At 44.1% G+C, this 26,725-nt stretch overlaps 5 protein-coding genes across 18 annotated transcripts in view; 3 read left to right on the forward strand and 2 right to left on the reverse strand.

The window, feature by feature from the left end:
* Window positions 1-618: 618 nt before the first annotated feature.
* Window positions 619-4,370, reverse strand: nubp2 (nucleotide binding protein 2 (MinD homolog, E. coli)). Of its 2 annotated transcripts, none has more exons than XM_031560928.2 (7): window positions 4,190-4,370; window positions 3,788-3,906; window positions 3,448-3,646; window positions 3,133-3,287; window positions 2,800-2,910; window positions 1,635-1,704; window positions 619-888 (listed from the first exon to the last, which is right to left on the reverse strand). In XM_031560928.2, the coding sequence occupies exons 1-7, from the start codon at window positions 4,353-4,355 to the stop codon at window positions 749-751; spliced, it is 960 nt and encodes a 319-aa protein (XP_031416788.1). In that variant the 5' UTR covers window positions 4,356-4,370; the 3' UTR covers window positions 619-748. The 2 variants fall into 2 exon arrangements, with proteins under 2 accessions (XP_031416788.1, XP_012692577.1); XM_012837123.3 differs by having other exon boundaries at window positions 4,209-4,312.
* Window positions 4,371-6,717: 2,347 nt separating this feature from the next.
* Window positions 6,718-12,847, forward strand: spsb3b (splA/ryanodine receptor domain and SOCS box containing 3b). 4 transcript variants are annotated; one of them, XM_012837119.3, is made up of 7 exons: window positions 6,718-6,870; window positions 8,310-8,435; window positions 9,424-9,607; window positions 9,699-9,886; window positions 10,037-10,139; window positions 11,302-11,427; window positions 12,062-12,847. In XM_012837119.3, exons 2-7 carry the CDS (start codon window positions 8,391-8,393, stop codon window positions 12,598-12,600), a joined length of 1,185 nt encoding a protein of 394 aa, XP_012692573.1. In that variant the 5' UTR covers window positions 6,718-6,870; window positions 8,310-8,390; the 3' UTR covers window positions 12,601-12,847. The 4 variants fall into 4 exon arrangements, with proteins under 4 accessions (XP_012692573.1, XP_012692574.1, XP_031417119.1 ...); XM_012837120.3 differs by having other exon boundaries at window positions 6,745-6,870; window positions 8,313-8,435; XM_031561259.2 differs by lacking the exon at window positions 6,718-6,870 and adding an exon at window positions 7,599-7,786.
* An 848-nt stretch (window positions 12,848-13,695) lies between these two features.
* LOC105908577 (probable crossover junction endonuclease EME2) lies at window positions 13,696-17,786 on the reverse strand. Its single transcript, XM_012837109.3, has 8 exons — window positions 16,825-17,786; window positions 16,557-16,678; window positions 16,248-16,340; window positions 15,634-15,758; window positions 15,423-15,495; window positions 15,109-15,224; window positions 14,696-14,885; window positions 13,696-14,117 (listed from the first exon to the last, which is right to left on the reverse strand). Exons 1-8 carry the CDS (start codon window positions 17,279-17,281, stop codon window positions 13,962-13,964), a joined length of 1,332 nt encoding a protein of 443 aa, XP_012692563.2. The 5' UTR covers window positions 17,282-17,786; the 3' UTR covers window positions 13,696-13,961.
* Window positions 17,787-18,064: 278 nt separating this feature from the next.
* Window positions 18,065-23,294, forward strand: mfsd1l (major facilitator superfamily domain containing 1-like). The gene is made up of 13 exons (XM_012837111.3): window positions 18,065-18,404; window positions 18,655-18,755; window positions 19,041-19,165; window positions 19,271-19,326; window positions 19,507-19,650; window positions 20,196-20,354; window positions 20,506-20,621; window positions 20,779-20,879; window positions 20,970-21,081; window positions 21,293-21,430; window positions 21,670-21,809; window positions 22,145-22,256; window positions 22,553-23,294. Exons 1-13 carry the CDS (start codon window positions 18,383-18,385, stop codon window positions 22,679-22,681), a joined length of 1,455 nt encoding a protein of 484 aa, XP_012692565.1. The 5' UTR covers window positions 18,065-18,382; the 3' UTR covers window positions 22,682-23,294.
* Window positions 23,295-24,278: 984 nt separating this feature from the next.
* si:ch73-103b11.2 (protein outspread) overlaps window positions 24,279-26,725 on the forward strand; it is a 47,928-nt gene continuing 45,481 nt past the window's right edge. For all 10 annotated transcript variants that reach the window (XR_006151571.1, XM_031561250.2, XM_031561251.2 and 7 more), the window contains exon 1: window positions 24,279-25,555. Coding sequence is in view for 9 of the 10 variants with exons in the window: in XM_031561250.2 (XP_031417110.1) it covers window positions 25,436-25,555 (120 nt within the window). In the remaining variant the exon portion in view is untranslated. The remainder of the gene's footprint in view (window positions 25,556-26,725) is intronic.

The raw sequence follows: 26,725 nt of genomic DNA on the forward strand, positions 1-26,725 counted from the left end.
CGAGTCTCCATCCTGTTATTGTCACACTTGAGAGAAAACTGTGGATCATAACTGCAGATGATAGAATGAGTAAAGATATTCACAGTCGCTTTAATGTTGCTCACTCTGAATTCTAAGAGTGCAAAATAGGTAGACTGCACATTGGGAGGATCCGATGGTCCATAAGTCTTGTCTACAGCCATTACCCTTCAGCATCCTGATGAAAGGCTAATTCTTCTAATAGGCTCATCTAAAATGGAACCGCTTCCTATAGGCCCCACTTAATGTGAGTAAACATGAAGTTGGAGATTCCTGATTAATCTAATAGCTAAGGGTGTAGCAGGTTAATGATGTATGAAAAGCATGACGGCTCTTAACATTAGGTGACTTCAGTTGCTCTTCTAGTCTAGCCTGCTATTTAGATCTAATGGTTAATCTTTAAATGAACGTGTTTTAAAGTGTCATCTCTCCACTGAGTATCATCCTAAATCCATGAGCACGGTTTGAAAAGAGTACTTTCATTCCTTTGCAAGTCCACTACCGCAAAACCTTGGGTACCCCCAGCACAGCATCTCCCAGCCCACTGAAGTATTCTGAAGCACCTCGGCGAGGAAAACACAGACCAGGTAGAACCCTGTGTAATTTACAAAATAATTTTATTTTTTGTCAAGTTTTAGCACAATATAAAGAAACACATATACATATCCATGGATATAGAAGCATATAACTACAGTGCAGGCTTGGGACTATGAATCAGTGATTAGAGCAGTCAGTCATCCTGGATCCTGCTCAGCAGGGTGTTTGCAATGGTGTTGATGGAACTGAAGGTGGCGCTCTCAGGAAAGGCCTGTAGGAAGTCTGTTCCTTCCTCTAGACTCTGGGTCAGCTGAGGGTCCAGAGGCACAGAGCCTGAAACACAACAAACACTCCTGACTGACAGCAGGCCACCTGTTAAAACTGAATGATATGCTGGCTATGTTAATATGTAGTGTCAGCACAGGCCTTTATGATTACGTCTGTTAAACATCGATGTCTGACAGCATGATGCCAACTAAAATGACTTCTAGATGTTTATAGGGAACTAGTGTATGTATGTATGTATGTATGTATGTATGTATGTATACATACTGCTAGCCCAGTTTCAAATGACAAGTACTGCTATCTCCGGTTACCCCAGCAAAGATATTTAGCTCCGTGCGAGAGGCAGTAAACAGGCGATCATTTGCATCATTTATTACTGATAGCCTATTGATCAGTCAGTCTGTCCTGTCGTCAATGGTGCTAATGGAGATTTGACTGCTGTCTGCAGAGCCTGAGGGAATGACAGACAGTGACTGTTCATCTACTGCACACTCCCTCCCAGGCAGAAAGGAGCTATCAGCTATCTGCACAGCATGAGTGACCTTGAGCTTTGCATTGTACTACATGAGAGGGGTCCATCAGCTAGCATTGCTGATAGCACAACTAGGATCGTTGCGTCACACATCAGAAAGCTTAACATGTCCGGCAGAAGCTGCTGTTTAAACACATTCCTACACAGTCAGCTTAAAGTTGATACAAATATATGTGAATGATGCAGTGGAATTCTGCTTAGTGGGCTAACACTGACATCTAGTGGTTGAGATCAGCACTGCAGTAGTACAACAAGCTCTTACCCAGAAATTCTGATCCAGTCAACTTTGCCAGTTCCTCTCCTCCACCTTTGGAAAATATGTTACTGCACTCCTGCAAACACACACACACAGAGTAAAAATCTAATTATTTCAGATTTCACAAAATAGTTGTAAACTGACATTGCATCCTTGTTTACCTATACAGTTAGCCTGACGATGTCATACTCATAATTCTAGTCAGAATATGAGTCTGATATCGCTCCATTGGGCTGTGATTATGGGGCGTGTTTCAACCGAACCAGGAGAAAAAATGCCTCTTCGCTCAATTGGTTACCTACAACCAATCAGAACAATGTAGTATGTGACCAGGATAAATTAAACTTTTACCGGATCCCGTAGGAAGGAAGGCAAAAACATCTTTTCGATTGACAAATGCCTTGATCGCGTTTCTTTGTTCCTCTTTCAAAATGAATGCACTGTCAATGTCTAAATGGACTCGAATCTATACATTTCAGCTCTCCAGCGGCAGCCATGTTTGTTGTAAACTAATTCAAACCAAGCGCCTTTTTGTGACGTGGTTGGTTACGTTACTGTTGATCATCTGTCCATCATCGTATAAAGCCCGCCTTAACAATTTGATTGGTACGGCCCATATCTGTCCGCAGATAATTTCTCCTCAATGGAGTAATGCCAGACCGAACTTCCCAACCAAAAAATGTGTGGGCGGGGCTAAGTTCGGTCTGGTATCCAGGCTACTATACAGTAAATACTATTTGAGAAAAGACATGGCGTACACATGATGTGTTGTGCATATCATGACTGTCACCAGAAACCTGACTCCAAGAGCTAGTCTAATGAGTGACAACAAATCTCCCTGTGATAAAGGAGGAAACCAATGGCAGAACCCTCCTGCTGCTAATCTAGGATTAATCTGACCACTTTGTGTTTGGATTTATGCATTCTAGCCAGACACAACAATGGGCTATCTATCTGAGTGTAGCTATGCAAAGAGGTTTAAAGAGTGTGACATGACAGCATGTACACAGAAATACAAGAACCACAAGTTTGTTTTAAAAACCTTGTGAAATTGATAGCTGTGGTAAAGTTGAGTGTGTGGTGGGGGAGCTGAGAGGGACAGTGTGTGTGTTTGTGGAAGGAGAGGAAGATGTAGGAGATGAGGTCATTGCATATCTGTGTGTGTACTCACAGAGCAGTGTGGACACACGAATCCGCTCATGTTCTCAATGAGCCCGAGGATGCGTACGCCGAGCTTCTTACAGAAGGTAATCTCACGCCGAACATCACCAGTTGACACAGCCTGTAACAAGCGCGCACACACACACACACACACACACACACACACACACACACACACACACACACAGAAGATTAACTAACCATGTGGAGTTGATGGACCTGCCACAATACGCACACTAAGCACACATAAACATTGATCCAAGGCTACCACCTCTATCCCTGATGGCCGTGTTGTGGATAGTTGTGTTTCAGCCATGTTAGTATTTCAGTGGAGCTGTTGTACCTGAGGAGTGGTGACCAGAACGGCCCCGTCCACTCTGTGCTTCCGGAGATTCTCCAGCACAGCCAGATGCTCATCTGATGTTCCGGGAGGCGTGTCCACCAGGAGGATGTCCAGTTCACCCCACGCCACATCACTCACAAACTGACCTATCAGAGCTAGATAAAATAACAGGTCAGGTGAGGGACTTTGGACACAGATACACCACCTTACTGAGGAAAACAGCACTGTTACTCTGTGATTTGTATTCCTTGTGTAAGGACAGTGTTAGGACAGAGCATGTTTTGTGCTGAATAAGTGCTGTGTCAGAGTTGACACCTGTTTTCTTGGGCCCCCTCCACACCACGGCCTCATCAGGGTGTTCCAATAAGAAGCCGATGGACATGAGAGCGAGGTTCTGTTGAGCATCTGCATACACGGGCACCCAGCCCGAATCGCACTGGTGCACGTCCGGCCGACACACGCGCAGCATGCGCGGAATACTGGGTCCACATAGATCCACATCCAGAATGCCCACCTAAGACACATAAATCCTTCATACATTATGCGCTGCATCATTGACTTAAGTCCACCAGCCAAACCATCTGGTCACAGAACGTATCATAAATGCACAGGTAAGTTACACAATCTGCAATCTATCAACCACCATCACTCGTACCTTTTTGCCGGCGTGTAAGAAGGCCAGTGCGAGTTCAGTAGTGATGGTACTTTTGCCGACACCTCCTTTACCTGACAGTACCAGGATGACCCGACGAACCTGCGAGAGGCCAGTACGATCTAAACGGGAAGGAGGGAAACCAAATTTGTAGCGTAAATATAGTAAGCTGAAATAATCCAACCATTGTCAGAGAGGCTTTGACTAGCTGGCCTTACGAAAGAAATCTCAATAGCTCGGTTGCAGAAATTATCGGTTTAGGAAACCATGTCACAAAGTTACAGTAAACTGCACCAGTACTGCACTTTATCAGTAAACTGCTCACTAACTGGCTGGTTTGTTACACAATCTTAAATCATATCGCAAAATAATTTCTGTATGAATCAATAGTACTGTCGAGTTTACTAATGAGAAGATTACATACCGCTATTTTCCTCCATGCCGACAACGTAGATTTCATAAAGTTTTCTTCCGCATTCTCGTGCGTCACTTCCACACAAGAACCATTCAGATAACCAGAAACAGTGGAACGCCCGCCTTTAGATATTATCACCCAATCAAAGTGATCCATGGAATTTATATCGCGGGCTCATTGGATATTGTAGGCCAGTGCAAAGGTCCCTCCCTATCTCCAAGCACAGCCAACAGCACCGCCCCCTGATTGACAGATAGAAGAGAACAGGGGTACGTTCGTCGTAGGATTGAAGCTAAGTTAATCAATTGGCCTTTTAGCCCGTTAAGATTAGCGAGCTGATTGAGAACAGCAAATATCAGTTCGTTAACGGCTGACCCGCATCCTAATCATGTGGTTAATTTCAAGCAGGCTAAAGTTATCATGGCATTTGCGCGTGCACGTCCTACTTCAAAAGGCAGGAAAGGTCGATCACCAAAACCATGATTTTCTAACGGTATAATGGTTCTAAACTCAAAGAAAAGGGCTCTTTTTTTCTCCGCTGGCGAGTAGGAGATGAACATGAACGCTTATGAAGAATACAAGACCATAATCATGGCAAAATTCAACACCACCACCGCTGTGAGAGCAAGGTGTGTTGGGATGTTTATATTGTGATATCTATGTATGAATACCTGACGGCAAGTGTCAGCTGGTACAGAGGTTTCATCTACCGGTTTGCATCTGCATGGTTGCTATTTCTAATCCCCTCACCTCCATCCTCGATCTAGTTTTACATTTCCTTGGAAGTCGTTTTGAATAAAAGCGTCTGTTAAATGACTAAATGTATTAATAACAAATGCAATAAATTGAAGCAGTGAAAATAAATTGTCTGTATTTCTCTCTATTCTTATCATGAGTCCACCGTAATCATTTTCTACAATAATGATATGCTATGGTGTACTAATCACACTCATATAATTATGAGTGCTTTGTTCTCCGCATCACCGACACTACAAAAATGTACCACTCGCAAAAAAGCGCAAGACAGTCAATGTGGTGTTTGCAATAAATGACTCCAGAAGGTCTTGTAAATTAATGATTCCTTGTCGGCTGAATCGGTAGCGCTCATACAAGAATAATGGATCTTGGCGATCGCAAAGAACTCTCTCCCTCCACTAATCTAACTCTAATATCAATCCTTGGTCAATGGGATCCCTCCTTTTTCCGGGGGTGTGGCAAGCTTATCCAGCTACACTTAAGTTAGCCTGCCCTGGAGCAGGTTAGTGCTAATCGATATGTAACTATGGTGATTTATCAAAAGTTGCTTCCACGAACCAAAAAAAGGGGCGTTTTTTTTATCTTAGCCTGAAAATTAGCTCGCTAAACTGTTTAGCGAGCTACGACGAATACCCCCCTGATGTGTTAATAGGCCTACCTGCTTTGGACTGAAATAGCTGGATTAGAATCACAAACTGTGATGTCAAAAAGGTTGCACCATATTATGTGTTCTCCTGTTTCTAGTCTGTGCTATTATTTTGGAGGAGGATTTACATAAATGCTTTAACGTACATTTCTCAATTTTCCAATCCTCATTTCAAATGATCAATTATTTGATCTGTGATTTGAAAATATAGCATATTTGACAGTAGGCCTAACATTCAGTCACACATAAAGTCATGACAGGATAACCCTTAGGCCATGTGACAGTGCTTTCAAGACTTCAAGACATTACTCAAAGGTCCACCATGTCCCCCATGAAGATGAAGATGTCACCCTTCTCTTCTGTGCCAGTGGTTAAAGCGGTGGGAAAGTTTTAGCATAACAGCAGCTGAAGAGGGTCCATGACATTTACGCCAGGGAATGGGTTGTAATGATATCCACATCATTAATCATAATTTTAGTCCGCTGTCACAAGTTTGATAATGGTTAGATAATAGTCCCCCTCTTTAATTGCCACTTCTTGTCCTAGAACTCCTGAGGTGCACTCAGTACACACTTACTATAACCCTGTAACAGGGCACTTTTAATGGAAGAACTGTTGAGGGTTTTTAATCCAAAAATGTTACTCTATTTTCTATTTATTCACTTCATATTGTAATACAAATGACAGAGCTTTTGGGGCACTCTCAACCTTTCACCTTCTCTACCAGCACCCCAGAAGTTCATGTCGGGTCTACGGTATAGGAAGTGCTGACACATCGTTTGGGAAACACTGAATCACATGTGATCCTATCCTAAGTACTATGAACTCACTGACACTGTCAATATCATCATCATGTCATAAATATTATCATAGTCTAAAAGATTGAAATGGTTGGTGAGACAAGGTGCTTTTACTTTAGGCCCTTTCATCCCTCATGAACTGTGTAGTGAGGCTTTGAAAAAAACGTTTCCTTTAGCGGAGAATTGCTGTCTGTTTGAGCAATCACCCTGTCCGCATCACAAACACCTGTAGGTCCTGTAGAATCATGACTGACGTCATCAATTGGAGGGCGCTCCAGGTTGGCCCCGCCCAATTGACGTCTTTATCCAATAAGGCGCAGGTGAGGGAGGGCGCAGGCAACTTTACTGTTTATGTCTACCATGAGGACAAAGTGGGTCACGAAGTCTTGGACATTCGAGGCTGCACAGCAGTGGATCATCCGTGGACAAGCGTGACAGAACGTGAGAATACAAGAGGCTATTCAACAGGGTAGGCCATTTCACACGATAACGCTGGGCGAGTGTAATAAGGTCAATATGGTTTAATACAATGTTTTTTTTGTAATGTTTTAGGGTTGGATACATAATGGAATTTCAGATGGGTACTGTGGTGTGTGTGTGTGGGGGGGCCTAATTTACAAATTGTTCAGTTAGCCATTTTGGGCGAAATGTCATTTAATTACAGTAATTGTTTCATAATGGGCTAACACATCTTTATGATAGTTCTCCTACACATCACATGTTGTCCTTGGTTCAACCAAAATGATGTTTTTTTTAACAGATCTCACGATAAAAAGGATCATGTGTTTAACTATAAATACATTTGTTTTGAATTCATTAATCAGGTGACGAATGTGTTTATGCCAAGACAAGCATGGGCGCGGTCTTAATAGCTTAGCCAATGTCTTGCGTTAGCAAATATCTGTAACATCAGTCGCGTGTGTATGTGATAGACGGATCCGTGGTAGGCTATTTCCCTGTGTACAGTATCTCTTAATAGCATGAAACCCGATTCTGTCGGTGGTCGGAAGCCAACGGATACGCTAGCTATAGGCACAGAAATAGTATGCAGTTCTGCAATACTGCAGTTCAGAATCTGACTATTTTATCCCTGCGTGTTTGTGTGCAAATGATTTAGTTTAAAGGAGTTAATGGCCACTTTAGAAATCAGGCCAAGCTTCAGTTCTTTGAGTCACAAGGCTCCAACTAGGCTGGCAATTATCTTGTACACCTGTGAAGGTTGGCCTGCCAGCCAGCGTGGTGATGTGTGTGTGTGTGTGGCAGCCGGAGGTGTATCAGTTGCAGCCTGACAGCTTGAATGGCCTAATCTCTGCTGCTGTCGCAATCATTCTGAGAAGTTCCTGCAGCCAGGCACAGAAGGAGTAAGGGTCACCATCTGTGTGAAGGTGTGCATGTGGATGGAATATTACTTATGGATGTAAAGACAATGGGTGTGTGGACCCACAGTGATATTATCTCTTTGCTAAGTTGTCTGGTTGCTAGGCAAATCAGTAAGAAGGTTAGTGTGCCACTGCATCAGAGTTCATGTGTTGCAACTGTTCATGTGGTGTGTGTGTGTGGGGGGGGGGGGGGGGGGGAGTGATCATGTGTCGGTGTGTTTGTGGGTGAGTGAGAGAGATGGACAAAGTAAGTGTAGGATATGTGTGTGTGTCTGTGATCAATCAGGGATTTTGTCTCAAAGTGTCTCAGTTTTCCTGGAATCTGAATGTCTGAGGTTGTGGATTATATGTAGGCTAACTTTACAGAGTAGGGTTGGTGGTGCTAGCCAACGTGGAGGGGAACATTCTATTGCATAGACTTGAAGTCCAGTGGAGATACACACCCAAGAAACATCTTGTTAAGTATTCTGTCGTTGTTTAAAGAGTCTATGCTAATGTTTGCGCGTGTGTTTGTGTGTATCGGTGTCAGAAGACAGATGTCTCATTGAATTGGGGATTAGCTGCTCAGAGATGCATCTGGAGCGGAATCACGCCTGAGGCCACACCCCTTATGATGTCCTGCCAATCAGCAAACTGGATTATGACGGAATCAGAGGTAAGGGGTCAACTGTGACATGTCTATACATTAAGTCAGGTGCATTTATGAACTATCGTTCAGGGCGGAGGTGTAAATGTGTGTAGAAATGTGGCAGAAGTTTTGTGAAATCAGGTTTGAGTGAACATTATAATATTTAATTATATTATAAATACATCAGGTTCATGCTAGATTATGGAAGTGAGAGAGGGGGGGGGGCGTGGGAATATGAACAGGTTTATGTGCTGTGCTGCGCTGTGCTGCGCTGTGCTGCGCTGTGCTGCGCTGTGCTGCGCTGTGCTGCGCTGCGCTGCGCTGCGCTGTGCTGCGCTGCTCTCTCTGTCACTGAATCTGCTCATGTGGTATTTTAAGCGCATGCTTATTCCTGGCAGGCAGGCTGTCTAGCCTGTCAGGGTTAGTGTTGGTTGGTGTGGCCAGTCAGAGATTAGCTGGATGTTCTGCAGTGAGGCAGCAGGTTTGGTTGCTCCTCAGCTGAGTTGCAGGCCTCCTTTTTGGGAAAAGGGTCGTGAGTGTGTGTGTGCCGGCTGAGGTGTGATAAGTGTGCTGAAAGTGGGTTTGAGGGACTTTCCAGTCTTAATGGCTCTGGAAAATTCCAGAAACTTTCATTCATAAAAATCCCAAAAGCTCAAAGAGCAAGGGAAGTGAGTAAGAGAAGGGGACAGCAGTTCAAGAAAAAGGACACAAAGTTGCAAAGTATGTTTGAGCCTTTCTCTTTATGTCTGTCTGTGGCTCTTTCAGTGTCTGTCTATCTGCCATTATCAATATTTCTGTCTGCCTTCCTCACTTTCTGTGTGTGCATCTTCCTGTGTCTGTGTGTCAGGCTGTTTCTGTCTTTAAGCGACTATTCAATTGCCAATTCTCCCTTCCTCTGTTTGTCACACTGTTCACATACGTTTGTCTTTGAAAGCCATAACATCATGTATCTACCAGACACCAGTATCACTATTGACCATGACCAAAGCTTTGCCTTGTATTTGTCTGTTTGAAGACTTACGAACCGGATTCAGACTCTGAGTACCAGGCAGTGTCTCTACCAATTTCTGCGGTGATGCCCCTTGTGGTGCCGGTCACTGGGGAGTCGTTTTGCCAATGCCCCACTCAGACTGAGGTGACCTATGACCCCTCCTCTGGGGCCCCCATCCTGGACTGTGTGTGTGGAGAAGAAGATCAAAGTGAGTGAGTGTGTGTGTGCAATTGTATGTTTCTTGCAAGATGAGGGAGATAATAGTATGGTGTTCTAAACTGCACGTGTGTGTTGCACAGCTTGTGACTGGGTGTGGGATGACACTTGCAAGTCATCCTCCACATACCTGAGCTGTTCCAACCGGAAAGTGAGTTTCCACTCGGAGTACAGCTGTGGAACCGCCGCCATCCGCGGAACCAAAGAACTCGCAGATGGACAGCACTTCTGGGAAATCAAGATGATGTCACCAGTCTATGGAACTGATATGGTGCGGCCTTAACCCACACAGAGACTCACTCTTTTACTGCATTTAACTTTTGTGTTTTAATAATATTGTTTGGAAGCAGTATGGGCCTATAGATGTGTCTGTGTGTGTGTGTGTGTGTGTGTGTGTGTGTGTGTGTGTGTGTGTGGTTAGATGGTTGGTGTGGGGACATCAGAGGTGAATCTTGACCAGTTCAGGAACAGCTTCTCCAGTCTGCTGGGCATTGATGGAGACAGTTGGGGTCTTTCGTACACAGGTGAGGCCTCACACCCCTCTTTCTCAAAGTTCTGTGGAAGAATATATGTGAGATGTTCACTGAAACATCAAGTAATGTTTCCGTCTCACCACTAGAGATCTGTCCAGGCTTGCTATTTAGGCTCATCATTTAAAGTGTCTGAGTATCTAGAAAAGCGCTATATAAAAATAAAGTAGTATTATTATTATAATTTACACAAGGCATTCGGGCTCTGCAAGTTTCAGGGAGTGCCTTCTGTGAACAATTGTTGAAATATAAAGTTGATATATATATATATATATAATTTTTTTTTGCCAACTTATTATCAGGTATTCAAAAGCACTGACTAGATGGAATTTTGAGGGATGAACGAGGGATAGAATTTGACAGTTGCTAGGTATATTTATATAACTGTATGGGCAACTTTAAAATAATACCTTTCATTGGTTAGCTTGGACCAATCATTAACTTCAGAATGAACAAAAGCTGTAGTTTAATCTGCATGTTTATCTGCCATGATGATGTGCACTCATCTGGTATAAAGGACAACAGCATTCTGTCAGTCCTATTTCTGGGGAGCCGTAGCTCAATGTGTTGTAGCTAGATCTCCCTGCTTTGTAACCTGATTAAAACCAGGTAAGTTGAGCTTTGAATAGTCTATAGCTTGCGTAGCCTATATGCGGTTTGGCAGAAGTAATCTATGGACAGATGAAGAAAGCTTGATTGGCCAAGACCTAGTCCTCGTCGTGTATGTGTTATGGAGATGGATTGGCAGATGCATAAACGGGTTGTCTGCAGTGTTGAGAGAGACTGAAGTGAAGTAGTCGGAAAGAGACACAATGAGGACATCATGTGGGAGACAGATGGTGGGACAAATATAGTCGGCAGGATAGTGAAGGGAGATACAGCAGACAGATGGAAGGACCAGAGGAGTCCAAAAGCATTCTCTTGGATGGACATCAGTTAACGAGATGGAGGAGCTTTCAAGTTGTTTTGCTTCTCGAACAAAAAATGCCAGCAAGGCAGTTCTGAGTCACAGGAACTAAATCAGCCAACTCTACGGTTTTCTTCTCAAAGTTCCTGTTCACTCTCATAGTGCACATACTGTTGCACAATCACTCACTGTTCCTGTGCACTGGTCCTCCGGAGGCCATCTCATTCACTGTTTGTGTGTTTTGTGTAGGTGTCCTGCACCATAAGGGATCTAAGATGAGATTCTCCCCACGCTTCGGTCAGGGTTCTATTATTGGCGTTCACCTGGACAGCTGGCTCGGAACTCTGACCTTTTACAAGAACCGCAGATGCATTGGTAAGGAATTATTGGAAGCACATGCTCTCTGATGTTTTATCTGTTTGTAATTTAAGGCTACCAAATGCTCGCTAAAGCATACAAATTAGATTTGTAGGGAACCGTTTGACAGATCTGACAGATTGGGCAGATCATGAGTTGTGCTTGTACAGGCCCTTTCCCACGGCAGGAACTAGGGCCCAAACCTTTGTGTAGGGCTCAGTGCAGGAACCACCCCTTTTTGAGTTCCTTGAGGGCCTTTCTACCTCAAAAGCTTTAGCAGTCAGACTAAGGTACTTCCTTAGCCATGGAAGTGCTGGATGGGGCTTGCAGTGATGATCGACTCTTACAGATTAAACGTAAAATTCTGTGCATGGTACTCAGAGATGGTCGGTTCAATGTTAATTTGACAGAATAGATACTCCAAAGTTTTCATAAACCGACCATGTCCTTAATTCAAGAGTTGTTTTGACAAATGTGTCTAGCTGCCTCAGATTACAGGCTACAGACTACAGGCTAAAGGATCGAGGCCCTTGAGACTCCCCATGAGTACCTGCAGTGGGAAAGCACCTTCTAGCAAATAGCTGTGTCTCCTAACTGTGTCTCACTCTCACTATCTGTCCCCCGTCTCCTTCATTCCTTGTCTGAGTTGCAGGTGTGGCAGCACATCAGCTGCAGAACAGGCGTCTCTACCCGATGGTCTGCTCCACAGCGGCCAAAAGCAGCATGAAGGTGATCCGCTCGTGTTCGGTGCCCACCTCGCTGCAGTACCTGTGCTGTGCCCGCCTGAGCCAGCTCATGCCGCCCTCCGCCGACACCCTGGGCGTGCTGCCGCTGCCCCCAGGCCTGCGCAAGCTGCTTCGCTCTCAGCTGGGCTGGGTTCTCAGCCTGAACAGCTCCGGCTGCGGCAGCGACTCAGACGACGAGCAGCTGGAAGACGGCGACTGCTGCTCCAGCTCGGACTCTTACGGCGAGAGCCCGGGTCCCAGGGTGGACCTGCTCCTCCCGCTGGCCGCCTCTGAGGCCGGCTCCAAGGCCGTGGACCCGCTGCTGTGCCCCTCCTGCCTCCCCTCCTACCCCATGGTGCCCGACTACAGCAGCGCCCAAGCTGAAGCCACCACGTCCGACAGCGACTCTGACAGCTGTGCCTCCGACCACGAGACATGCCAGAGGAAGCGCTGCAGGTGGACGTGAGGCACCCAGTCCCACACAGAATCTACACATACCTCTTCCTGTCCCATGCAAACTCCTCCCTTCAAACGTCTGCCACATCCCCCTCAGCCTTCACCTGACTCCCTCTCTCTTGCCAGCCATTCATTATTTGGAGCATGCAAGTAGCTTCTGATTGAACAGACTGACTTTGATGATTGTAGTCATTTCTAAATGACCCTTTTTCAGTGTTGTTTGATTATTTTAAACCTCTGAAAGAGGGAGATTCTGACTGTGTGGGTATGTATGCGTTTTATTTTATGTAAAGATTGCACACGTTTATGCAGATTTTGGAGAGGCTCCACTAATCGAGAGACATTTTTAACATTCATACATTCAAGAAACTGAAAACTGATCTCATCCATTGTATTAATGGACTTTAATGGGAGAGATTGAGGCTGAACAGGTTTGTTCATCAGGAGGTATCAGACACACTGTCAATACCTCTTCAATTTCTTTCCTCTTCAGGAGATGTTAATGTGGCCAAACCTTGATAATGAGCACTGAGTATAACACTGACGTTCATTTTTATATAACTACCCTTTGGAATGTTTTTATATAACCTTTTGCAATCATAACGGTCACAAGAAGTAGAACAAACCTCATTCACACCTGTGAGGCTAGCTAATCAGTATTTCCTGATGCAAGAAAACTCCTAGACCTATATTATACCCTCCATGAAAGCATGCCCCTTCAAAAGGCCTGGTTAACTGGTCAAGTCATAAATGATGGATTTTTAACTATTTCATCCTTGACAGGAAAAGGGCAAGATCTTGGAGGCACCAGGTATACTATCAGTCTCAAAGCAGTCCAGCTCTCCACAAACCTCTAATATTAGTGTCTTTGACTTTATCTTCTGAGGCCAAATAGTTTTTTAACCATTGTTGATAGGTGACAATTTTGTTTTCACCCAAGTCTGTAAAAGCTTTTCATCTCTTTGTTTGAAAAGGTTTTGCAGTGTTTCTGTTTGGGTGATTTAGACTTACTTAGGCAAAAATTTACTTTTGTACTTCTCTGCATATTTTTCTAAATTCTGAGAATGAAAATAAAGAATATTATATATATATATATATACACAGGTTTGAAAAGAATATCCGCATATGCTTTAATTCAACACATTACATATTGCATTTTAAAATTACTAAAGCAAATATTTAGATACAGCTGGAAGTTCTTTCAATGAACTTTCCTAATTTCACATACATAAAAAAACCAGAACATTATCTGCAGTGTAAAAAAATAGGCATCTCTACCCCCAGACAGACCAACACCTTTGGCTGCCTCTCCAGTTAGAAGTCAATCATTCACATTATAAAGGACAAAGCTCCATTCAGACAACATGGCCATCAGTCCAGCACTAGCTGAGTATTCTCCGTAGTGAGGACACGATAGATACGAGCTGAAAACTCAGGGCCGACGCGTCTCTCCTTTACCATGCCTTTCACCGTGAGATCAGCCAAAAGAGCACGCCGCTCCTTCTCCGAATCCAACTTCTCATATGCCTGGGTAAATATATTACATCAAGATTTTATTATTTACATAATTCAACATTATATAACCAAGCAAAACTACTCGTTAGGAACTCTGAAGGTTCCACATCGAGCTGATATGAACATGACGGCCGAACTGTTCTCTGGTTTCCATTCAGTTCTACTGAGAGAAACCCAAAACTCTCTGACCAAATTTCCATGACTATTTATGCTTTGTCATGAATGTATTAACCTTTCAGGATTGTCTTTGCCCTAGATGTCTGACCACATATGCAATAGTCAGCAATATGGTGGTGCAAGATCAGGCCTAAAAGCATGATTCTGAAATACCAAGGTCTGCAAAGGGAGGTTTCATAAGCTTGTTTTCCATGACTGCGGGCCTATAACAACAAGCTAAGGGTTTAAGGGGCTTTGGTGAGGGCATAAGACAAAGAAACCTTTTTCCGCTTGCTAATGAGTATGTGAACAAACATACATGGAAGACATTCCATTACAGCCTTCGTCATGTGCTCCTTACTGTATTGACACAGTATAACTGTAAGGTGTGATGCTATGTTTGCCAAGTGTGTGTGTGTGTGTATCAGTGGTACCTGCAGCAGGAGCTGGGGGGAGGGATAGGCGGAGGTCACTGCCGTGGCCACTGCAGGGCTGACGCGGTTCAGCTGCTGGATCTGGCGGCCCCACACCTCGGCCAGCCCCTTTCCGTCCCGCTCCACACGAGTGCCCCCCGCCCACGAGCCGTCCACACAGAAGCCCAGCTCTGTGCACTCGGACAGGGCTCTGTGAGTACACACACACACGCACACACACACAGGTACTTAGACGGTTATTACCAGGGGATCAAACCTGTGTGCCCATACAAGATAACTAATGAACTCATTTCCAACAGGAGTGAATGAGGACAGAGAAAGAGGACAAATATTAGTGTGTGTGTGTGTGTGTGTGTGTGTGTGTGTGTGTGTGTGTGTGTGTGTGTGTGTGTGTTGTGTAAAAGTACACTCACTTGAAGGGGCGCTTGGACAGAGCCTTTGTGTAGGTGCACACTTGGTCTGTGACTTCCTTCCAGTTGTACAGAAAGTGGACACACACACTCTTATAGAGCTCTAGGTACACCAACACCTGTTCATAATTTATCATTATTATTCCAATGTGATTAATATGGAGTGGTCGGCCATCTGTGGTTCTTAACTTTAACATGCTGAATATTTAAGACAAACACACAGGAGAGTGTGTGTGTGTGGGGGGGGGCTCCAATCATTTATTTATAAATTCAAATTAATTTGTTTCTTTCTGTGTGTGTGACCTGTGACCTCTCACCTCTTCAATTTCCACATCCTGCATGCCCAACTGAGAACGCAGGTCACCGTGAGAATGATACCATGAACCCCGTCTGGAAAAGAAAGAAAGAGAAACAACAGGATAAAAACACACTCACATATAACACATACCTACACACACAGATGCATGCACACACTCACTCACTCACTGAACTAAACCAAACCTTTTTCAAACAGTCCAAGGCACTCACTTGCGATGCTGACCAGAGCCCATCACCAACATGGTCACAACCGACTCTGTGTGTGTGTTCAGGTGGTCTGACAGTGCAGCCAGAAGACCTGACTTCTCATGCCGGCTGGAGTCACCTTTCAAAACCTAAATGAATCATACCAAAACACACACACACACACACACACACACACACACACAAAACAACTCTGTCTGGATGTGTGTGTACTATTGTCCATAATGTTTGTGTCCACTCCATGACCACTTCATTAGGCACACCTGCCCCACTCAACACCATGTCCAGACGTATCAATGGGCCAGTGATCTCAGTGAGTGTGACAACAGACTACTGTGTGATGCATAAAAAGCATGGAGGATGTGGCAGAATGGGTAGGGTCAAATGGATAAAGTAGAATAGTCAGACCTTTTCAAACCTATATAGATTAAATTACAGCTGTTCATACCAGTTATATACCTAACAGCATCTCTTGGTGTACCACTAGTGGAATCCCAGGGCATGCTAGGGTCATCAGTTGAGACTCAAAAGGAGATTTGCCCATGCTACAGCTGTGAACATAATGCAGTGACCATCAAGTGGATGACAACATGTAGATGTGGTATGCATCGGTAACATACCTGCTTGACTGACTGCACTACGTCCATGAACTCATACAGAGAGATCACCATCAGCACCTGCTCCTCCTCGACCTCTCCATCCTCTGCCTCCTCCTAGCAGGAGAACAGAAACAAGGGTTCAAGTAGGCTGTGGGTGCATGTTGCCAACATACCACATATCCCTGCTCTCCTCACTATATAGCAGTGAGCCATGTGTTGTTTACATGTAGGCGATACCTTCTCAGCCTATAGATCATGATATTTTATCTACGATATTAACATTTATGAGTAGCTGAAGCATTGAGAGTGTGCAAAGAGCAGGTTGGCTACCTGGGGTACGCTTCTTTTCCAGGTGATGCTATGAGTCAGAGAATGAGGCTCTATACAACTCTTCCATTCTAGTTCTGAGAGTGTCTCGGACAGCACATCAGAGTTCCCATCCTGCAGTAAAACTAACACACGCATACATTATTGTGGAATTAAACACACACAAAAAAACACACATCCATTATTGTAGTATTAAAAAAATATATATAAATAATAATAATATAAATAATAATAATATATATATATATATAAATACACTTGACTCTTTCACCTGGATGGATCCGCACTGTTAGGCACTTTACATAATTTTCAGGTCGGTAACTTTTGAGTCGCTCTGCAGCCTCTTTTCTCTGCTGCTGTTCCTGTTTTTTCTCCTCCTTCTTTTTCTCTCTTTCCTTTTTAGCTCTTTCTCTCTCTGCCTTTTTCTCCTCTGCTCTGGCACGATCAGTATCGACCTCGTCGCGACTGCGTCGTTTCTTTCCAGGACTCGGGGTGTTTGTTTCAGTTCGTTTCGAAGGTTTAAGTGCATCTTTTGCATCTTCTTCAAGTACTATGATTGCGTCAGATCGCATCCCATGACCCAACCTAGCTTCGGTAATTTGAGGGACACTCAAAGTGTTACCATCTTTTACAGACACGTGCGTGTATGCGCGTTTAGGATTACCTTCCGAATCACTCTCCGATTCGGAATCTGATAATTCCCAGGTTTGAACTCTTTTTACAGACATAGTCTGCCTTGCACCTTAAGCAGTAATGTTGCGAAAATCGATACGCGCCACGTGTAGTCTTCCAAGTTATCCCACAGTTCTCCTCTTTAGACACATTAGTCTACATCTTGTTCCAAAACCTAAGAGCTGGCATCGGTAGTGATAGGCCTATTTGGACTTGTTATGGGGTTCCGTGTGGCTCAGGCAGTATTCAACTGTCACGCTGCAAAACACCGATTCCAGAGTTTCTCACTTCAAACCAAAACGCATTTACTGGATACAGGTGGGCACGAGGGACAAACTTCTCCGCACCAAAATTGACCAAAAACGCGAAAGGCTTTCCAGCATAGTGCTTCAGAAAGGAGATTTTACACAACATAGCAAATTGGGGCATTGTCTGTTGACGAGCCTACTTAAAATTAAAACGCCATTTGGACTTAATGTGACAGCTGGGTGCAGGTGAGCTGGTGTCCAGACTGTTCATGGATTAGTACATACATTTAAAGCACACCATATGACGCTCGGAAAACGGTAAAGGTCGAGCTCTAATCTGTGGGTCAATTGCACACATGACAAAGATTAATTGAAATCAGCCCACTTGGATCCAATGCTATTACGGCTACCTTGACTTCAACAGTTGAGTTTAGAGCCTTTATCTTTAATTTTACAGAGACATTTGACAGTTCTATATTGAACATTGCGCAGATTTTCTTCTCTAAACTCCCATAGTGCTCGGCTCACATACTTCGTATAATCATGCATGAGGATTTATAGTACTGTCAAATTCTTTGTAGTCCTATCGCTGGTACTGTCCATCCTTTTCGTGTACTCGTAACCAGAGACGCTAAATCGGTCATTTATGATGATCATGCGCCGGATCCAGTCACGTGACGACCTGGATTTGACGTCGGGGCACGAGTGCGGTAGTTCCTGTTAGGCCTTTTGGAAGATGTGTAAGTCATAAGGAACAGTTTCGTGTGTGGCTAGTGTCTGTCTTTCACGTACATGATACCATATATATCAGATGACGTACAAGCTGCAGCCGCTATGGAGGGTTATTGCACATAAACAAAACAGACAACTCTTCAAATCTGGCTATCTTTCGCAAAGATTTCATCCAGAATGACGGAACCGGCAGAGAAAGGTGGGCTGAAGTTAGTCAATGCTACTATTGGCGATCTTTCTTCCATGTTAAAATGACCCATGCGATCCATATGGATGCACTCTAAAGCAGTTACACTCACAAGTTTTCGTGTCAGAATTTAGATAAGAATGATTTTAATTTAAGGATTTGATATGCCCTACGTCCTCACACACCCAGCCATGATTGTTCAAATTGAACCTGTCCATCAATCAGATTTAAATAATGCTCATATTGTATTTTATTGGTGCAGCCTACTACCGTTTTTTGGTACTCTTCTTCAACTGTCTGTTGACGTTCGGCTCCTACTTCTGTTTCGACATCCCAAGTGTGTTGCAAGACCAGTTTCAGGGGGTGAGTTTATGACACTAATATGATTGCACGGATTCAGGACATTGCTCCTTAACTTCCAAGAATTAAGTCCACATATCTCTAGATTGCACACTGTACTTGTAATGTTGGAGCTTTCCTTTGTGGATAGTGCCCCTAGAATTTTCTTCCATTCGTTGCTTGAACCAAGAGTGACCCAGGTTTAGATAGTTAATAAGTACATGGTGGTGGAATATAGGTAGCCTATGTACTGGAACACTTCTGTCTCCCTTGTTTCATTCTCAAATGTACACTGTCCTTTTATAACAGAATCTGAACTGTACGAACACGCCTGTGACTAATGGGACCTCACCCAACACTACAGAGGTGTGTGTGGAGGGTTTAGGAATGACCCCTCAGGAGTACAACCTGCTCTACGCAATCTATGCCTGGACGTTAGTGCCACAACCCCCATACCCATATGTCAACACATAATGATACAAGTTTACCTTTTCAATGTTGTAGGCCTACTGTCTAACTCTCCTCTGGTGTTCCCATAGAAATGCAGTGGTGGTGATTATGGCCGGTTTCCTCATCGACAAGCTGGGAAATCGCTGTAAGTGTGTATGTATGTGTGTATGTGTGTGTGTGGGGGGGGGGGAGAGGGCGTAATGGAATTGGTATCCATCCATCCATTTCTTGTGCCAAAAGCAGTTTGGTCATCAGTGTGTCAGAGTTACCAAGGCTTAGTTCTGCAACCCAGGCCCTGTTGCTGACAGTGCTGTTTCTCTTGCAGTTGGAGTGTTTCTCTTCTCCTTCCTGACGGTGCTGGGCTCGGCCATCTTTGCTCTGGGCTCCCACTTTAAGGGCACACCGGCTCTGCTGCCACTCATGCTCACGGGCCGCCTGCTCTTCGGCTCGGGCAACGGCTCCCTCACCAGTAAGACCACCGGCCACTTCACACAAAACCAGGGCAGATCAGCAGGGAAGCCACACACATCCTGTACAGACCAACAGATGAGGGTCTCAATCAGTGCAAAGTGAATAGCTCCAAATGGCCACAAAAGGTCAGCACAATCTATTAGTCTGGAGACATTGAAGTATTATGAGCATAATCTATACACATCAGCAGTCAGACTTAGTAATGAGGATGTCTCTTACTTATGACAATATTTTGGTGGAGCAAGGAACCCGTCTTTGGAATAATATTGTACAGTTAGACTCTGTCAGTGTCATAAGACCACACATGAAAAAGAGTTGTGTTGTGTGTGTCAGAAGCCCCGTATCATGCGTTGAAATGGATGAAAGGATTACTGTAATGTAATGTACTTCACTCCGTCTTCAAATATTTTGAATCCTGAGAGATGTTTAAATCATTATACTCGGACTGAAATCCATTATACACAAGAGAAGTCAGGGACAAAGAAATTTGCTCTTGTGTCACTTTTTGTTCTGATCAGAAAGACGTGCGTTCTCTTTTTTTAGTTGTGCAGAACCGTATCACAGCATTCTGGTTTCGTGGAAAGGAGCTTGCATTAGCGTTTGGTCTGACCTTGGCGTTCTCCAGACTGGGTTCGGTCCTTAACTTCTTTCTGACGCAGCGTTTTGAGGCTGACTTTGGCATGCAGTGGACTCTCTGGGGAGGTAAGATCTGTTAAAGTGGTAGTTATTAGCTAGGTAGATATTGACGTTAAATTAAAAATAGAATTTAAAGTCTTCTCTCTGTGTGTGTGTGTGTGTGTGTGTGTGTGTGTGTGTGTGTGTGTGTGTGTGTGTGTGTGTGTGTGTGATACAGGCACTCTGTTGTGTGCGCTGGGTTTCCTGTCTGCTATCACTGTGAGTGCTTTAGATAAGGTGGGCATGAAACAACTGGGTCTTGATGGAGCAATACAGGAGGAGTCTCGCAAAGTGGTGAGTATACGTGTGTGTGTTGCTGAATAACTGCAAGTATGTGTGTATGTGACTGGCTGTATCGGAAATTTAAAATGCATACTGTATGTTGTTAAAATGTAGCATTTGTGTGTGTGTGTGTGTGTGTGTGTGTGTGTGTGACCATGCATGGATGAAGAGGATACAAGATGTGAGATTGCTGTCTCTGCGGTACTGGCTGCTGGTGATCACCATCATGTTCTTTTACAACGGCATCTTTCCATTCATCGCCGACGCAAGGTACACACAGACAGACACATGCAAACACATGCACAGGTCACAGTGAGACACACATTATTATTAACATGATTCTGGTTGGATGTGCTGCAGTAAGTTTATCCAGGACAAATATGACGGCTACGACCAGAAGGAGGCAGCCTACATCGCTGGAGCCGTGTATGACAGTTCTCTAGTGCTTTCGGCCACTGTGGGCATTCTCATTGTGAGTAGACACACGCACACGCGCACACACACACACACACACACACACACACACACACACAGTCAGCACATTCAATCTTATTCACTTATGTTCCAGTAGATTTGACCTGCAGTCTTTTTCTTACACGTGTGTGTGTGTGTGTGTGTGTGTGTGTGTGTGTGTGTGTGTGTGTGTGTGTGTGTGTGTGTGTGTGTGTGTGTGCACGCTGTAGGACTACATTGGCCTGAGGGGTGTGTTTGCTGTCCTATGTGCAGTCCTCACACTACCTGTGTTTGGCCTACTGGCCTTCACCTTTGTCCCTCCTCTCATCTGCACTATTTGGCTTGGAGTCACATACTCTTTTGCTGCGGTAAGACACTTACACACTCACTTGTATATTTACAGATTATTATTGTATATGTATTGCGCCAATGTATGATGTACTAGATGTTTGAAAGGGACGTGAACAACAAATAACTTTGCAAAAAGCACAAATATAGAGCTTTCATTTCTTGTATAGTTTTCATGTGTGTATATTTTTTATATTTATGGTTTCTGTGAGAGTAAAATGTTTTTGTCTCATTCTTTCTTTTGTTATGTTTTGTTCAGGCGAGTATGTGGCCCTCTATTCCACTTGTGGTCCCTCAGGCAACTCTTGGGACGGCTATGGGCCTGGCTACATCTGTGCAAATGATTGGCATTGGAGTTTCCAACCTAGTGGTCGGACAGATTCTGGGCACCAAGTCTAGGTAGCACACATGCGCAGACAAACATACAGACTGTACAAATAAGATGACAAGATCAATGTATAGCACAGAGAGCAGCAAAGATAAAGATGAAAAATAATGAATAGTACAGAGGGGCATATAGTGCAATGTATATAGTACCATACACCTCTTTACACAGTTCATACACTCATTCTTAGATTCCCTGATTATTTAATGCCAATATGACTCAAGAGTGACCTGGATAATCTTCTTTTCACTGGATTTAGCCTGCATTCTCTTAATGTGCCAATTGTTAAATTGTTGTCTGTGTGTGCGTGTGTGTGTGTGTGTGTGTGGGGGGGGTTGTGTGTGTGCAGTGATGCTAAGATCCCTCTGTGGCGATGGCAGAGGATGATGATCTTCATGTTGGCCAACACTATCGGCTGTATTGCCACGGCAACAGCCCTCAACTTCGTGGACCATCGACAGGTGGGCAAAGGCATCATCAGTAGAGAGAATCAGTGACGTCACTATTGCTGAGATTGTCTGTCTCTCCCACATCACACCTATATTTAGTCACGGCATCAGTGTGGGTGACTGCGTTTGTTGCCGGCCCTGAACTTTGCCAACTGTCTTTTACATAAGTCTCACAATGAAAGTTGCTCTGAGCAGTTGCCAAGCAACGTCCACATGGATCTAACGTGGAGATTTTTAATGTACCCTGTGCTGTTTCATTTGTGTGTGTGTGTGTGTGTGTGTGTGTTTGTGTTTGCATGCATGCGTAGGGGGGCACACTGAACAAAACAACAAAAAGGTCTGCGTCTGCAGCAGCTCCTCCAGCAGAAACCGACAGAGAGCCACTGGTTAGAGAAGAGAGGGAAGGATGCGGAGACGGAAAGGCGGAAGAGGATTGATGTCATGTTCAGCCTGTGGTGTTAAATTAGATCTCTCTGTCTTATTTTTTTTACAATCTTTTTTTGAGGCATCTAAATTGTTCTTTGTCTGCTTATTTTGTACAGTCATATCCATTTGTTCCTTATCGTTAACTTCGTCTTTTATTTTTTTTTCTAAAGGGATGCAAAGAGAGCCATTTTGTTGTGTCATACTCAGATACTCACTAATAGTGATTGTGTACACTGTTCTCAGCTGGGTAAAGAGACAGTATTTTGTTTTCCTCTCGGTGTCAGAGGTTGGAAGTATATGTGGTCAGTGAGATTATCTAAGTTCAAAACACTGCAGTGTGGATTTATGCCTAACAGCTTAGGTCAGAAATCTTTTTGTCTTGTAGTCTTACTGAAACACATAATTGTAGTTAAAGAACTGAGTACAATGACAGTAGGTCATTTTAATAGACTCGATAATGTTCTTGGTCTCAAAAATGGACTTTTTTATAAATTCTGAGACTGAGATCAGAAATTCAGAGATGTGCCAATACATTTTTGATGAAACTACTACTTTATAGACGCAGTAGGACAGGATTTTTACTGCATGTGAAATTGTAACAATAAAAAAACGTGTTCTTATGAATCCTCTATTAACTTTTTGGTATATCAAATGTTGCCTATTACAATCCTACATATTGTCCTTCCCAGTGTATAGTAGAACTTACATACAGCAATACTGCGATTGAGATCACAGAAAGACATAATCGAAAGGCTATAAGACCATCATCTACATCAAAAGATGTAATATTTTAAGAGAACATTTTGTACCAAACCCTTTTTTGTGGAATTTGCATTTGTGGAAAGCTGCAAATGTGGCTAGGTACATTCATTTTAGTTGAGACCCTGTGTAAAACTGGGCATGTTGGTCTCTCCCTCTCTCTCTACTGCGCTTGGATGTAACAGTATTATCTTGTCCTGAACACTACAATGGTTTGCCGAGACTATAATTTGTGGCCTTTAGAAACCCACACACAATGCCGTGGTTTCGATGGATTTCTACCCACGCACAAGCTGCGTGTGCACTCTGCGTTATGACAGCAGGCCTGAACCACCAGGGAACGCCATAACGCCTCCGACTATACTTCTCATGATTCCTGCGTTGGTGGAGGTTGCCCCCAGCAACCACAGATCCTGGATCAGTTTCATCGACCAGGTTTACACGCCATGTCAAGGTGTGTGCACACTATATTGCCAGGTGGAATTACTGTACAGTGCCCTAACAATTACGCTAATTGATTTAAATACTGAAAGCTTTTAGACTGTGTTCATTTCCTTAACTTATTTTCAAAGAAGTCGCCTTGTCCATTTTTTGTTGTGGCAACTAGGGTTAACACTAACTTCGTACCCCTAGTAAAACTGTGAGTTACTACACTCACTCCTGCTGAGTCTTAGGGCTGCCCAGTGCCCACCGAACTTGATCCCTGTTGTTCCATAAAAATTGGCAAGATCTTTATTTTCCCATTGGACGAGTATCAATTGTATCCCATGTCTGTGGGTGTATGTCCTTCCCTCATTGGTCACAGCAGGTGTCATTCAATGCCTCTCGTATTTTTCCCAGCCCCTCCCAGCCTTTTGGATCACCGTTGAGTATGTGTATGAGTGTGTGTGTGGGAGAAGAGACGAGAGCGAGCACTTTAATAGTTTGGTTTAATGCGGCGGCCTATGACACGCCAGCGGCATGGAAGCTGACGGAACTTGTGGAGGAACTTGAGAAGTTGGTGGTACTCGAATCTGCACATACGAATCGACGAAAACTAATACTAGAACTGACACGGACTTTCTCCGCCATATGCCCCCGTGATACTAGCGAGCTGGCGTATTTGGAAAGTGCAAACCTGAGCGCGACCCGTGGATTTTTTTCTGACGTTCCATTAGTTTTCATCCCCAAATTAACTCCATCTTTAGCTTCTATCACCTATACATCGCTACGCTTACTTGCACAAAGCAATAGGATGCGCATAATCTCTGGATGCAAGGAGAAATGTGAACGGTAACGTCAGCTGAATTGGTACCGGAGGAAATTAGCCCTGTCCCGCTGAATGCTGTCGGAAGCTTCGGCTGTAGGCTTCACCTGCGGGATGTAGTTTGCGTCAGGAATAAGAGACTTTGATGCGGAGTGGATAGACTGGAGAACAGCTCTTTGCCCTCGCAACGTCAGTGAGGATATTCTTCACTTTAAATGCTCAGCGCTGAGGCGGAGACCTTTAAAAAGTTTATTTTGGTTGTATTACGTGATAACGATCGTCATATTTACCGCACAAGATAGTCCACCGACATAGCCTACGGATAAAAATCGCCCAGATCACAGGAATCAACTCTTAGCCTCGCGCGTTAGTAAGCATTAGATGAGCGTAATGAGCTTTCGCGTATCTGAATAATTGCCAGTTTACAGTGTGTGAATGAAAGGTTGGATGCGTGGGCAGCATTTTTGTGTGGGCAGAGTACACTGAAATCTGTGTCGTCGCAGGCTTATGCCTTTTTTTTCTTCAGTATTCTCATACAGTTCAGCCTTCATCCCTGGGTTTCTGAAGCAGTATCATCTCGTTCCCTGGAATTTCGGAATGCGTTTGTATCTGTTTTTCCATGCGCGCCCCTGACCGGCGCTGTCCTCGCTGTGTTGACTGCAGCACGCGGAGGAGTCGCCGTTTAACGGCAGAATTGCGCAGTTTAATTTTTTGGTAAAGGGAAAACGGAGAGAGCACGGATCAGCTGTCCGCTCCAACTATGTCCACCAGAGAGAGTGCGTGCCGGAAGTTCCAGGCGAACATCTTCAACAAGAGCAAATGCCAGAACTGCTTCAAGCCGCGAGAGGTCCATCTGCTCAGCGATGAAGACTTTAACCAGGTAAACAAGTGCGCAAGGTCTCCTCAAACGATGCGTTCGTCCAGAGACCCATACGACATTTAGGAAGGTGGGACAGTAAGAGTCGCACACACATACACACACAGTCAATACATTTGTTTTTAATCTCTCCGCGCGGAATAAAAGTTCTTCTGTAGATTATAGTTGCCTCTTCTTGTTCCAGGAAGAAACGCTTATGTAATCCAAACATGACGCTGCATGGAGGTTATAGGATAAATACTTTTTCTTTTTTTCTTGAAGTTGGCTCTGGGACAGGCACAAGTCATGAATTCTAATAGCATTACTGGTATGGATTGTCAGCAAGATTCTCTGATTTGAGCCCTGCAGAGCAAATCCTTGGATATCGGAACTGTGTGTGTGTGTGTGTGTGTGTGTGTGTGTGGGGGGGGGGGGGGGTGTTGGGGGGTTTGGAGGACCTGTGTCGCTGATGATTGTGGTTTAGGCCAGAAAAAGATAAAGTGTGTGTGTAGAGTGGGAGGATGTGTTGGGGCTTTGTAAGTTGTGAGAATGGTCCTCACAAGTGATTCAATTGTCAGGTGGGGCCATGTGATTAGCTGGATCCTCACTCTATCTGTTGTCTGGAAGCTCTGGCATCAGCTAAATGATTGTAGCTGTAAGGTATTATTGTACCATATCAAAAACTAACAATACTATTGGGTAAAGGCAAGCAAAGAGTGCATCATTTAGCTAATTGTGTGGGACACAGAAATGTCTGACGGAACAGATGACAAAAGTCACCAAGCAGAGCCTCAGATCATGGTACCTGCATGTCTGGAAACGGTCGATTGCAATGTAGCTTTGTTTCAGAGGGTCTACATCTTTATTTGACTCAGTTGCTTGGATGCATACGGTAGACCATCATCACTTATATGTAAGCACGCACACACACACACACACACACACACACATACATACATACGTACATACATTCATACATACCTACACACACACTATCCCGCTCTCTTGTTGAACTAGTTCAGAGTGGTTCATTCCATACATATTTTCTGCCATGCTTTTGTCATGCTCTCAGTATTCTTCATCGCCCACTGTAGGCTGCTGTCTCAGTGAAACGTACACCCCCACCCCCACACACACGCGCACACACACACATACATACACACCACACACACACACACACACACACACACACAC

This window comes from Clupea harengus, chromosome 23, assembly GCF_900700415.2.
Source record: "Clupea harengus chromosome 23, Ch_v2.0.2, whole genome shotgun sequence".
Classification (NCBI taxonomy): Eukaryota; Metazoa; Chordata; class Actinopteri; order Clupeiformes; family Clupeidae; genus Clupea; species Clupea harengus.

Bases quoted from the DNA above. Each gene is read 5' to 3' on its own strand.
- spsb3b (XM_031561257.2), top strand. From the start codon at position 7,813: ATGGATGTAAAGACAATGGGTGTGTGGACCCACAGTGATATTATCTCT. The intron at 9,608-9,698 runs GTGAGTGAGTGT...TGTGTTGCACAG, and splicing joins GTGTGGAGAAGAAGATCAAA to CTTGTGACTGGGTGTGGGAT. The intron at 11,428-12,061 runs GTAAGGAATTAT...TCTGAGTTGCAG, and splicing joins CAAGAACCGCAGATGCATTG to GTGTGGCAGCACATCAGCTG.
- nubp2 (XM_031560928.2), bottom strand. From the start codon at position 4,355: ATGGATCACTTTGATTGGGTGATAATATCTAAAGGCGGGCGTTCCACT. The intron at 3,288-3,447 runs GTGTCAACTCTG...TATTTTATCTAG, and splicing joins GAGGGGGCCCAAGAAAACAG to CTCTGATAGGTCAGTTTGTG. The intron at 1,705-2,799 runs GTGAGTACACAC...GTGTGTTTGCAG, and splicing joins TCGTGTGTCCACACTGCTCT to GAGTGCAGTAACATATTTTC.
- mfsd1l (XM_012837111.3), top strand. From the start codon at position 18,383: ATGACGGAACCGGCAGAGAAAG. The intron at 18,756-19,040 runs GTGAGTTTATGA...CTTTTATAACAG, and splicing joins TGCAAGACCAGTTTCAGGGG to AATCTGAACTGTACGAACAC. The intron at 19,651-20,195 runs GTAAGACCACCG...CTCTTTTTTTAG, and splicing joins GGGCAACGGCTCCCTCACCA to TTGTGCAGAACCGTATCACA.
- LOC105908577 (XM_012837109.3), bottom strand. From the start codon at position 17,281: ATGTCTGTAAAAAGAGTTCAAACCTGGGAATTATCAGATTCCGAATCG. The intron at 15,759-16,247 runs GTATGTTACCGA...TGATTCATTTAG, and splicing joins TAGTGCAGTCAGTCAAGCAG to GTTTTGAAAGGTGACTCCAG. The intron at 14,886-15,108 runs GTGAGTGTACTT...GTGTACTCACAG, and splicing joins CTGTCCAAGCGCCCCTTCAA to AGCCCTGTCCGAGTGCACAG.